Source organism: Musa acuminata, chromosome BXJ1-5 (assembly GCF_036884655.1).
Source record: "Musa acuminata AAA Group cultivar baxijiao chromosome BXJ1-5, Cavendish_Baxijiao_AAA, whole genome shotgun sequence".
Classification (NCBI taxonomy): domain Eukaryota; kingdom Viridiplantae; phylum Streptophyta; class Magnoliopsida; order Zingiberales; family Musaceae; genus Musa; species Musa acuminata.
The window spans coordinates 4,507,016-4,519,976 of NC_088331.1; the positions used below are offsets into that span (position 1 = coordinate 4,507,016).

At 39.6% G+C, this 12,961-nt stretch overlaps 2 protein-coding genes across 2 annotated transcripts; both read right to left on the reverse strand.

The window, feature by feature from the left end:
• Positions 1-347: 347 nt before the first annotated feature.
• On the reverse strand, positions 348-2,476 carry LOC135675077 (serine carboxypeptidase 1-like). The gene is made up of 8 exons (XM_065185345.1): positions 2,101-2,476; positions 1,910-2,017; positions 1,560-1,834; positions 1,230-1,478; positions 1,028-1,146; positions 843-929; positions 638-743; positions 348-497 (listed from the first exon to the last, which is right to left on the reverse strand). Exons 1-8 carry the CDS (start codon positions 2,474-2,476, stop codon positions 348-350), a joined length of 1,470 nt encoding a protein of 489 aa, XP_065041417.1.
• A 1,428-nt stretch (positions 2,477-3,904) lies between these two features.
• On the reverse strand, positions 3,905-12,873 carry LOC135673156 (probable cellulose synthase A catalytic subunit 1 [UDP-forming]). The gene is made up of 14 exons (XM_065181939.1): positions 12,563-12,873; positions 11,784-11,979; positions 11,386-11,576; positions 10,170-10,254; positions 9,882-10,068; positions 9,144-9,410; positions 8,698-9,043; positions 8,481-8,618; positions 8,275-8,400; positions 7,934-8,146; positions 7,589-7,856; positions 5,964-6,160; positions 5,522-5,872; positions 3,905-4,797 (listed from the first exon to the last, which is right to left on the reverse strand). Exons 1-14 carry the CDS (start codon positions 12,641-12,643, stop codon positions 4,210-4,212), a joined length of 3,234 nt encoding a protein of 1,077 aa, XP_065038011.1. The 5' UTR covers positions 12,644-12,873; the 3' UTR covers positions 3,905-4,209.
• Between the last annotated feature and the right edge of the window lie 88 nt (positions 12,874-12,961).

Consider the following 12,961-nt stretch of genomic DNA (forward strand, 5'->3'; position numbering starts at 1 on the left):
CTAGATACTCTTGAAAGAGAAATCACTTAAGCCCTAGAGATTTTTTCTATTTATAGATGAGAGTACAGGGTTAAAAATAAATTATTAGGTTTTACAGCTCCTGCCTCAATACTCCCTCTTCTTTGAGCTCAGTAGATCTGTTGATGCAGTATATTATCTCTCCCATCATCAGGTGATATTACCGGTGATTCCAAGTCGAGCAACACAGGCAAAGTCTCAGCCCAAGGAGTAAGTTTTCTCATGTATATGTTTCAACAAATATAAATATTTAAATGGACTAAAATTCCAAGAGTATGTTTTCTCTTTCAAAAGTGCAATGAAGAGCAGGGGTTGCAGTGAACAACATCTTAGGAAGAAGGTGGTGGGAGCTCTCCACGGAGGAAACTGGAGAACATCAACAATGCTCGCTCCGGTTGGTAGCTCGGAACCATGTGCCCTGCTCCCCTTACCGTGACGAGCGTCAGTCCTCCTCCATAGCCAACTACATAGCCTCCTACCTGATAACATATATCCAAAAGTTGCACAAGCATCAAATCTGAATCTAGACCGACCCTATAACAACACATCATAGTTCTTCGGATTCTTTTGTCTTCTCCAAACCTTAAATATTTGAGGTCGATGGCAGATTGCCAATTACCTGTTTGTCGGAATACCACGAACGCCATGGGTTCTTGATCGGCAGCTTCATGATTTTGATTGCCTCAACCGTGCCTCTGTACGGGCACACCGTATCGGTATCACCACTGTGAGACATCAGAATAGCAAGAAAGATAAGTATGACTTTATGTCTGTAGATTTTTGGACGAGAAGGAAAAGGAATGCTAAAGCAAGAATGAGAGGACCTGAATAGCCACACCCTCAACCCACTGTCGACGAGCTGCTTCATGACCGGCACTGTGCTCTTAGGACTGTCATTCCAAGGGAGATCACTGCATGATACTCGAACAAGGAAAGGTCAGCGTGTGTAAAGGTTTCATCCGCTCATGCTGATCTTTAAAATAAACACAGACAGAGAAGCAATCAGTACGTGCAAGAACTCCATGGTCCATCAATCTTGGCAACATTCGCATGGAGAGCCCTTTGCACCTCAGGATCGTTCAGGTACGCCTCCACGTAAGTATCCGAGCAGGGATCTATGTCGGCCATCTGTTGTATTTGATCATCAACATCTAAACTTCATCTGGAAGCTAATCATCTTAACTTATTGCCAGCAGGAATGGATATCTTACCGATATGCCAGACTCAGAAGAACTGTTGGAGTCGACGCAAACGGGAGCATATGCATTGTAAGGATCAATGTTTCCGGCCTCTGCATCGGCATCTGTTGTAGCTTTGTTGCACTCTTGGTTTATGATGGCAGAGAAGTTGCAGGATCGACGAATTCTAGCAAATGTCTCGTCGGATATCAGTGCGTGACTCCACAGAAACTCGTACCTTCCTTCGCTGTTGGTTGCGTCATCAACATAAGCGTTCCCGATCTAGGAGGAAACATCACCCATGTCGTAACAGTTAAGCTGTGGCAGACGAGCTAAGACTCTCGTGAGATCAGATTCACTTACTGCAATGCCACTGAGGTTGATGAGAGTCTGGTTGGCGAGCTTGTTGCGGTGCAGTATGAGCGAGGCGAGTTGGGGGACGTAGTGGCCGGCGTAACTCTCCCCGGCGATGAAGAACATGCGATTCTTGTATTGGGGGAATCTCTCCAGCCAGTTTAGCAGAAAGGTAAATGTATCTTCCGCGGTCCTATTGTCTCCGCTTTGATCATAATCTGTGGTAGTATTCGAGTACGAGAAGCCAACCCCTGCTGGGGATTCCAAGAAGAGCACATTGGCCTCTGTCACAGTTGCAGCCGGTCATCATCAGAACATGGTCCAAGTGCTCAAGTTGAAGTAGAAGAACCTCCCATTACCTTCATTCCAAGCATAAGGATTTCTCTCCAGCGTTTTGCCATCGCTTTTTACTCTGAAAGGGCCGAATTCTTCCATGGCTCCATATGCCAGAGAGGAGCACCCTGGCCCTGCAATCAAATACGATCGAGATCATCCAAGGAAAACGAAGCTGTAGGAGGTCCAAAATCCAACGGCAAGGCATTCAGATCACCTCCGTTAAGCCACAAGACGAGAGGCTTGGACGAAGACCCGCGAGGGGACTCGACGAAGTAGTAGAACAGCGCCCTCCCCTTCTGCGGGTCAACCGTCACGTGCCCTGCATACTGATCGAAGTCAACGCCGCGGGGTTGCCCCGGCAATGCTGTGATCTTATCGGCGTCCCTCAGGCCATCCTGAGGGCCGACGTAGGCCGACGAGGAGGCCGAGTCGGCGGCGTCGAGATCGAGCCATGGGTCAGGTTGATCCGACCATGTCGATCTCTTGGATTGAGTCAGCCTTATTAGTTGCTCAGCCTGATTCGCTTCGTTGACGTTGAGCAGCGCGACGCTGCAGGAGACGAGAAGCAACGTGATGCATGCAAACCTCATACTCTCTGTATCTGTGTTGCCTTGTCGACGAAGACAGAGCGTGAGAGAGATCTATAAAGGCCGGCCAACCACTAATATTTGGAAAGTCGGTCATTATTTAGGAGGACAGGTCATGGTAGAACAGTATACCGTTTTGAGTACTATATATATATATATATATATATGACCGATATAGCTGTCATGAGTGCGTTGTGAAGACTTTATTGAGCACACATATATGTCTACATATATTTATGTATGGCTCTCATTATCATGGTGATTGCGTAGAACTCTATTTCCTTAGTTATCCTTTGAATTATATTTGCTATAATTGTATGACAATTAAAGATATATTAATGAGTCCTCTTCGCAGCAAAAACATTGTCTTTCACATACAATTATTTCCACACACAAATCCTTCTGTAGTTTGCAGTGATACATAATGCCTTACCTCCTTATCTGATAGATACTTGTAGTGATTCATTCACCAAGTAATGCTTTCCTAAACCCAAAACAAACACCGCTCCTTCAGATTCGTGAACATGCTTTACCTTCTCAAAAACAATATGCAGGTACATATTCCATGGACTGAGTGACTAATTCAGCGAATTCTAAGATGAAATCATTTACGCTGCAAGAAACGAAGTATCATGGGAATCTTAAATAGGATGCTGCTGTGGATGGAATAGAGCTTCAAGATTCCAAAAGCTACAGAGAAAGATAGAATCTCGTAAATTTGTTCCAGCTATTATATAGGTAGGTAAGTTGTCGATATTAATGTGTTGCATGAATATGTGTTGGAATCATATGAAATGTTAAAGATAGATTAAAAAAGAAACCATACGATTATGGTTCTCATTTTGGTCGGATTATGGAGAAAATAATAAGAAGACTAATGTAATTAATTACAATTAAATGATTAAAAAAAGATTTGCTTGTAGAAAGAATTATCGTATCATATTCCGAACCGATTGCGGATAGATTTGTTGTACCATCTAAGCTCACGAATAAGGAAAGAATCGAATGATATGTATTGAGTTTGACCCATAATTTATGAACAATAAAGAAAAGATTTGAGAACTTGAAAGTGTCGGATCTGTTTAAAATGCCAAAGCCAATAAATAGTTCATGTGGTATGGCAATCTCAATACATTTTCTTGAATACAAAATTCAACCTCATGCCTTTTCAAATTTTTTCTATTATTAAACAGGTAAAATGTCAGAATTTGTTTATCATGATACCAAGTTTTCAGATTCTTCATGAAAATTTCAAGCATAACCTTATATTGCATCATTGCATCTTAAGTATAATCGATTTATTGTTCATGAAAATTTCAAGCATAACCTTATATTGCATCCTTTGAAGACCTTCTTCACCTTTGTAATCTAGACTTTTACTTGAACCATTCATGTATGCATCAATATTAAGCAACAACTAAGGTCATGATCTTTCACAAAACAAAGCACTCTTTAACACAAAATGATTCTGGTCACAGATCATGATGTTTTGTACAAAGTCCTTGTCTTTATAAACTTGCCATATTCTACACACAAAGAATAAAAGTGAAACTTAAGATTACTGCAACAGAAGCTTGAACAGTCCAGTGACCAAGCAAAATATATTATGAGAATAAATAATCATAAATAACTAAAACTTCTTGACACGGGGCGTGCGCACAATCACCACGTGTATAGATTCTTGCTGACTGACTTCCAATAACATCCGTGTCCTTAATAGGATCAGCCAGGAAGGTTCAGCAATTGACACCACACTGTCCCATCGTTGCAGCCTTTTGCGTGGGAGAAGTAAATGGATCGATATGTACCCAAAGCAATGAGAAGATTGAAGCAAGGAGAATGGACCAGACGATGACGATGGTAGGTGTCCTGTTCTGCCGACCCATAAGACCCTTGAGAAAAGGATACAGATGCGCAATCACCCAAAATGCGAAGAACAGCCTTCCAAACAGAGGACCCCATGACTGGTAGCCGCTGTTAACGGCATAAGAGACGCCTGCGACTATCCCTACCATGTTAATGACCAGGACAGTGGTCGGTGGAATCAGGAGACTTGTCCACTTGAAGATATACAGTTCAGAGAAATCTCCATCCTCGTCAGATGCTTTTGACGTGACAGTGAAGCTGGTATCTATTCCTGCTAACACCTTCAGCAAACCCTGGAAAACAGCAAACAGATGAGCTGATGTGCCACCGATCACCCAGAACTGCTCATTCCTCCACCAGTCCTCAATCCCAACACCACTCCACCTAAGTTCAAGAATTCCCGTAGCAAAGATAGAGATGAAGAGCAGAATGAACCACATTCCAGCATAATTGCTTATCTGCAAGATGGATAAGTAAGATCAGAAGAAACCCCAGCAATGTAAAAGAGGCAAGTTACAATTACGTATAAAATTGTGGTAATCGATCACAGTGATCCATCAAATTGTCAACAAAATGGAACCGATTTGGAGACTATTCATACGGCATACTACTGAACATGCCATTCATGTGGTCGAATGTATACAATCATATTCTAAACTCATGAATTTTGGGATCAAGGATTTTGAACAACTTCTGCAGATGTATATTAATAAAACAATATCTCCTTTACAACCAAGATCCAAGAACCATGAGCTTGGTTGGTAGTTGCAAAGAGAATGCCAAGATACCAGATGTATTAGATCTAGAGAAGTAACTAGTTTTACTACAAACAAACAAGTGAAATTCCAGAAATTGGTTAGTTATTGAGAGAAAGTATATTTCCTTAACTTCAAACTAAAGTTTCTCAAAATGCTTATGCTGTCTATACCAGGGATACTGCCTACGGAATAATAGGTATTACAATTAAACAGAAGTAAAACCATAAAATGTCAAACCAGTAAATATTTGATGGCCGTACATGCTTTTGCAATTCCATATGGAGCCAGAGGATAACACTATTAAAGGCAACACTGAGATCTATTGCTTTATACTAGTCATGCAAAGAGTAAAAGAAATTAAGACAAGAATGAATATATATGAAACCAAATGGGAAGACTAAACGTATAAATGTGAAGATCTAACCTCTGGAATAATAAATTTTCCTGTGAGAAGGCAAATAGCAGGAAGAACACAATAGGCAATCAGTGGGATAGATGTGATAGGATAAACTATGGTATTGATGTATGCCACCCTCTCCAAAAGCTTCAATCTTCCTTTGTAGCCATACCAGATAGGGCAATGTCTACTGAGCAGAATTTCAATTGATCCCAAGGCCCACCGCAACACTTGGTTAAGACGATCAGACAGATTGATTGGGGCAGAACCCTTAAATGCAGGGCGGGGTGGCATGCAATAAATTGAAATCCATCCACGGGCATGCATCTTGAATCCGGTAAGAATATCCTCAGTAACAGACCCATATATCCAGCCAATCTGAATGCAGGTGCATAAGCTCAATTCATCAACCTTTGTAAATATAGTGCTAAAAGATACTAGATGCTGATTAAGTATCATTCAGACTAACCTCCTTTCCCCATTCAGTCTTGTCTTCATACCCACAGCTAATAACATGTATGGCTTCCTTAAGAAGAGACGCTGGATCTGTGGATGGTGGTATGCCTCCCTGTTCCATGAAGGTGGATGCAACGAAGATTGGTGACTGACCAAATCTCTTTTCCAAGCTCCTCTGAGACATCAAGAGTGATCTCTCATCCTCGTAACCTTCAGAGACAATCAATAAGACATGCTAAGGCTTGATAGTTTATTTAGAAAGATGCAAGACAAGAAGGGAAAAGAAGAGAAAATAACATGACAAAAGTGTTCTGTGCATTCAGAGGGAATTTATTCAGAACCAGGATGGTCTTTCAATAAGCAGAATCCCATGTAGCTTAAATAGGTAAGTTTCTAAGGCACAAATCAAAGTTATGGCTGCCAAACAACATGCTCTGACATGCCAGACGTAGTGCCCATTAGCATGTCAAAAAGAGTGAGAAAGTTATAATATACAAAAACAACCAAAACACATTCACTTGAATAGACATACCAACCAAATGATCAACAAATCCAATTTCATTCAAGGGCAATTTGATTTATTCATTTCCTATGTCATGAGACATAAAAAGATCCATATCTGGCTTAAGTACAATTGGAGTTAGGATAATATCATTATAGATAACTTTAGTTTCATTAAAAAGATACAGGATGCATCATAAAGAAAATGAACACAACACAGCAAAAAAAAAATTTCAATGGTCGGTTGCAATGAAGTGCTAGAACGTTCACAATGCTAAGACATATGCAAAATTTTTTTGTCATATTAGAAAAGATCAATAACTAACAGTCAGAGATCCAAGGATCAACATAAGGCATGAGTAGGAAGGACATTTAATAATATCATAGAGGCTTTACGCATATGCAAATAACAAATACATATAAAGAAAATTAGAGTTTTAGCCTCTCCATCACCATTTAACATAATTAGCATATAAGAAGCATTTACCCTTTGTGAAGTTCCTCTCTGCCACCAATCAACATTATTGCAACCTATGAGGCATAATTACTTTGAAATTTTATTGTGTTATACATATGAAGTTCTTTTAAGATGGATAAATGATTAACTAAATTTTTTATATGCTATTTGACCTAAACATCAATAATTAGCAAAATCAACGGAAAAAACTTCTTGTTATCTTCTTGGTATTCTTGATGTATCATGTTAAAGTAGTATTTTTCAAGATGAATGGTTTATTAATTACTTATTATATTACTTAAAGTAATAATCGTTTACCTCTGGTTCAGTGTCAACCCTAAAATATCATGAATTTTGATATATAATTAGCTAATCTAACACTCTATATATATTATCAAACATTTTCATATGTAATATTGTACATTCAATGCATTCTTTGTTGTATTAACCATGCCTTATTTTATTCTACGTTTCCAAGATTTGGTATCCTATATCCATATCCATGCTTTATAGATTGCAAATGATTCATCCACATCAATAGCTACGGAAGCATCTAATTTCCTGTGAAGTTATTACCATCACAGGATATTCATTAAGAGTAAATCATGAAAAAATTCTTTGGCTGATTCAGGTCCTCTTAACCAAAAGATTTTGATGCAACAGAAGGGAAAAGTATTTACCTTCTATTCCTTCCTCCATGTCTTCCATATTGAAGATGGGAACTGAAGACTCAGTTCTCTTCATAGCCCTTTTCTTACTATCAATATAGCTCCTGTCCCCTCCCTTTCGCTTCTTTCTTGAACCACAACAGCTCTTGAAAATAATGTTCGGTTCCAAATCAGCCTCGGTCAACACAGGATCATAGCCATACAAGGCCTGCCTATTGAAGCAGCACCCTGTTCCCACATAAACAGGACCCTGGATGCCATCCAAACCTTTCAAGTTGATCTGCAAAACATAATTCCAGTAAGAAAGAATATCTTTCCACCATGCCCAGTGCATTCATATGTTGGTATATTTCTTACATCAAAAAACACAATGTTGCGGTTGGCATATCGATCATGCAAGTCAATGCCATCAAATCTTTGAGGAAACTGAACATAGCATGTCTTTTTTCCTAGTGCAGGATCCATCATAAAACACATTGCTTCCCGAAGAGCTTTGCTGTTGTTGAAGTAATGATCACAATCCACATTGAGAAGGTAGGCACCATTGGTCAAGACAGCAGACACACGAATCTGGCCAGCATAACGAAAATTAAAGGTTCAATAATTCATTAGCAATGGCACAGATATGGGAGAAAGATGGAGCATACACGTAGCATGCAGATACTATGAGTTTACAAGTATGAAGTAAGGATACAAACCAATGCATTCATTGCACCAGCCTTTTTGTGATGCTGAAAGCCTGGCCTCTTCTCACGGGAAACATATACAAGTCGAGGTAGCTCGTTGCCATCTGTATCAAGCCCTCCACTGTGCCCTAAGAAGACCTAATTCAACCAAACAAGGGATTAGAAAAGTTAAGCTGGTTAAACAATATAATGAAGTGGCGTGAAAAAGTATATGGAACCTGTATCATGCCAGGATGATCTCTTGGATTATTTCCAGGCCAGGGAGTTCCATCCTGCATTGTCCAACCTTCTTCTGGAGTTTTCTGTGCTTTGGCAACAAGAGCATTTATCCGTACCTTGAACTCTTCATATTCTCTCTGAAATGGAATGATCCATGGGTCAACATCATTTAGTACTCAAAATTATCATATAAGTGCGTTCAGTTCCCACCCTTACCTTCATTGCACGTCGTTCTTTCACAAACGAAGGTTGAATTTTGTCTTTCAGGTAATCTATCTTTTGAGCAAAATAGAACTCTGGGGCCCTGGGTTCAATATTATGCTTCTTGCAAAAGGGTACCCACTTCCTTGCAAATTCGGCTGTCTCTGACAATGCTTCGAAGGTAAGCATCGCTGAACCATCATCAGAAACATAGCATGAGACTTTGTCAACAGGGTAATCCACAGCAAGAATAGACAAAACCGTGTTGGCTGTTATAAGAGGAGGTTCTTTCAGAGGATCCACTGTACTGACGAAAACATCAACAGGAGCTAATTGTGATGGTTCCCCTTCCCTATCGTATCTACAAACGTGTAGTTTGAAGAATCAGAATGAAAGTTATCGAAAAATTGCATAGAATACCATATGACAAAACGGGCAAAGAACATGTCTTGATAACTAACCTCAATGCAAGCCTTTCAAGGTACGTCTCACGGTTGATCGGATACCATTTTGGAAATTGATCAAGAAGCCATGACAATGCAAACCAGATCTCACAAATGACCGATGTTAGCCACAAGGGGTATGCATCAGGTACCGGATGAGTTATACGATATTGGAAGAAGAAACATAAAATGATAAGCCGAAGTATGATGACCACACGGTAGAGGTTAAGTTGGTTAGAAGGAATTGGCACTACACGGCTCAGAGGTTGACGAGCATCGTCGGCCCTATAAAGACATAATTCAAGTATCAGCCGTATGAAACCTTCATCATTATTTGTTTAAGAAATAAACATGAATAAAACAAAGACTGAAAAGTATCAGTTCTTATCATATACCAGAAATTACCTACACATGAATAAAACAAAAAAAAAGCCAATTTGAAACATGCATGTGTTATATATATAAGGAGCTGCTTGGTCGAACTATGGACACAAAGATTTATATATCACATCACTTGGTAAATAGGAATAGAAATGGACCAGCATTTCTGAATAACAAAACTTGTCCCACTACCTTACTGTAAAATAAATCTTAATTGAACTAACTAAATCTAGCTCTGGAACTAATGGAGATGAAGGGAGCATGAAACAGAACAGGTAAAAACCATCATTTATCAACTAAAGTACAGTGGCCAAAAAGGAAAAAGAAATTGAGATAGCAACATAAAATGCCAGAATGGGAAACACAAGTCCATACATTAGCAGATCTTCACCATTTGAACCAGTTCCTTCCATATCACCTTTGCCATCATTGTATTTGTTGGTCATCTGCACAATGTTTTTGTCCTGTTTGAGCTTCCAACCATCAACTCTTTCTTTCCAATCAACACTGCCAAGCCCATAGGAATTCAAATCCTTGGAAGGATCCACAATTCTTACGGGAACTGCAATACAAACCATCACAAATAATCAAGCTACTAAAAAGCTGAATTGCTTTGCATTAGTTAACTTTAACTTTATGGCTAGAAGATGGATTTTATGTTACCTGGCAAGCTGGGATCCACATAACCTGATGATGGACTTCTAATAGAATGGCGATCTGGTGAAGCATCAGGGACTTCCCCAGACACCTGAAACAAGTGGTCGAATGGTAAGAGCAAGCAGTAGGTTGACCAACAAAGGACTAACATGTTTACTTTTCTAGCTCTGGACATTGACATAACAGCTGCAAAGTACAAATAAATCTCAGACGTGTCAAGTGAAAAGTGACTATTCTACATAGAATACGATGAGAAAGTTAACTTTTTTTAAGAAAACTTAACAGCAAGTCAATGTGCACTTATGCTTGAGGAAGAGAGAATCAACAATAAGCCAGATACAAACAGAAACTAAAAGGTATAAAATGATTGGCAACTGGCAAAAGCTCATTCTCACTTTAGTTCTGCCACCGCAGTATCTGAATAATGCATCTAATACATCCTGCAGTATATATCCAAGATTTGATGCAAGTTTTACGTCAATTAAATGCTAAATGATTTAGTAATTGTTTTAGTGATTGACAATATTAAGCTCCAATAAGGTTTCGGAAGAATACAATTAGTCTTGAGTTCAGATTTTCCTTCAGTATGGGCTGTGAATCTTGAGTTATGGTAATCTTTGAGAAATTTCTCAGTATTTTGCTATTTTTATCAGTCCTAGAGGAGCCAAATTTGTCCAGGACTAAAGAGAGCTATGACTGAAAGAGTGCCTAATCAGTCATTTTCCCTTCATGCAAGTTGTCCTTAACAGTTAATCGAAACAACAACATTCTAGTTAAAAATTCCTTGTGGCTCAGCTCTTCTTTATCTTTTCAAGCTCTGATAAAACTAAGAATGGTATTAGATGGTCTTCATAAATGGTAAATACAGATTAATGAGAATGGAAAGAGAAAATATATCAATAATCCATTGTGAAATGTTACCAACAGAAGTTGAATTTCGTAGTCAGTTGGCATAACTATCACCAATTAGCTATCTCTAATGTTCTCTTTTGTCTCTCTTAAGATAACCTTTCCCTTTTCTACCATGATAGCATATCTTGTAACATTTAAAATAAAAATGTTGCCGAATAGTTGAAAATCAGTTTGATCTTTGTTTGCTCCCCCATATTGCCTTTTATGACAAGATAAAATAAAACAACTATGCAATAACATTAATTTGCTCACCAAATGTGATATGGTGAATCAATATTTGTCTTCTACAATAAGTAATTTTTTGCTATACCTGTTGTCCACTGGTCAAACGTGGAATGCGGTGTTGAGGTTCATGTCTAGAAGATGAAGATAAATCAACATCTTCCTGGCCTTGAAGTTGCCATTTAGATCCTGCCTTGGCATTGCCTTGCCTGTAACTGAACTCATTGTCCAGATCATCAACATCATCCTCTTCATCATCTCCCTCAACTCGAGGACTACCTGATAAATACAAGTCAGACATGGTGAGGTATATTAGATATGTGATCTGATGCCTACGATTAAGAGTTAAATTGTATACGCAAAATTAGCAAAAATTATTCAAACTAATGGGATTTCACGAGCAAGAAGGCTTAAGAGAGCTTCAATTTATCCTTACACATGCATATGCAACAATCAGAAGAAGAATGATCAACACCATGAGCTTACCTTTGTGTCTCTTGTACCGGGTCTTGCACTGAGGGCAAGACTTATTCCCTTCCTTCCTCTCATATTCATAACAAGCTCGGCAAACTGGGAACGCACACTCATTACAAGCAACAAAAAGGTCACCTGTGGCTGAAAGCCCTACTGTATCACCACAGATCTGACACTCTTGGCCATTGAAGTTCTTCATAAGTTTAGGCTGCATTATGAAATGAAGATAAGGAGCAAAGAACATGAGAAAGGAAATATGAGATAATTGATCTTGTTGCAAGCATGAAATTTAACAAGAGCCCACGATGAGAAATCATAGTTAACAGCCAATTCAAACCACAAAAAATCAAACGATCACTTCACCCTATAGATCTGGCGAAGCATAAACCAGAGCAACGATCTTGCAACTATAAACTCCTCCAAGCAAGATAGTGAAACACAAAGGGTTATCAACATAACATCATTTCGAGTTCAAGGTGGGATATACCGGCAGCAGCAGTCCCAAATTAGATAATGGACTGCAGAACAAAGACAAAAAAAACCTAATCTTTCCTAAGAATCGCAACTAAAAGAGGTTGTAATAGTTCCAGAGTTGCCAGCACCAGTCTGGATTTCTTGCAATCTAGATTAATTCGAGCACAAGTCGTCACCGAATTGCATCACATCAACACGGATCCAAAGTCAAACCACGGTATCAACTAAGTCCACCACTAGATCCAAGCAACAGACCGTCTAAATTGCCCAATTACTTGAAAGAAAAAAGAACGGAGTGCGAAACGAGAGATACCCACCCCGGGTTCTCCTTCGTGCCGAATCATCACGAACTCGTTCCGCTTGTGCGACCCCGCCACCATTCCTGCATTGGCTTCCATGGCTCTCGCGATACACTACCGAGATCCGAGCTTTCCGCGAGCTTCCTCACTGAAATCTCCGGAATCGCATCACCTGGGATCGAGCAGGAGGGACAGAGAGAGTGAGATCTGGATCTCCTCTCTCGATCGGACGATACCTCTTCCGATCGGAGTCGAAGAAACACACCGGTGGGCTCTCACCCGCTGCCTCTATCGCCCATCCAATGATTCCAATCTTTCCCCTTCTCTCTCCCTCCCTCTTAATACCTAGCATCGACCATCCGCTAAAGTTAATAATGATATTACTACAATAATTAAATAAATCATAGCGGACTGCGA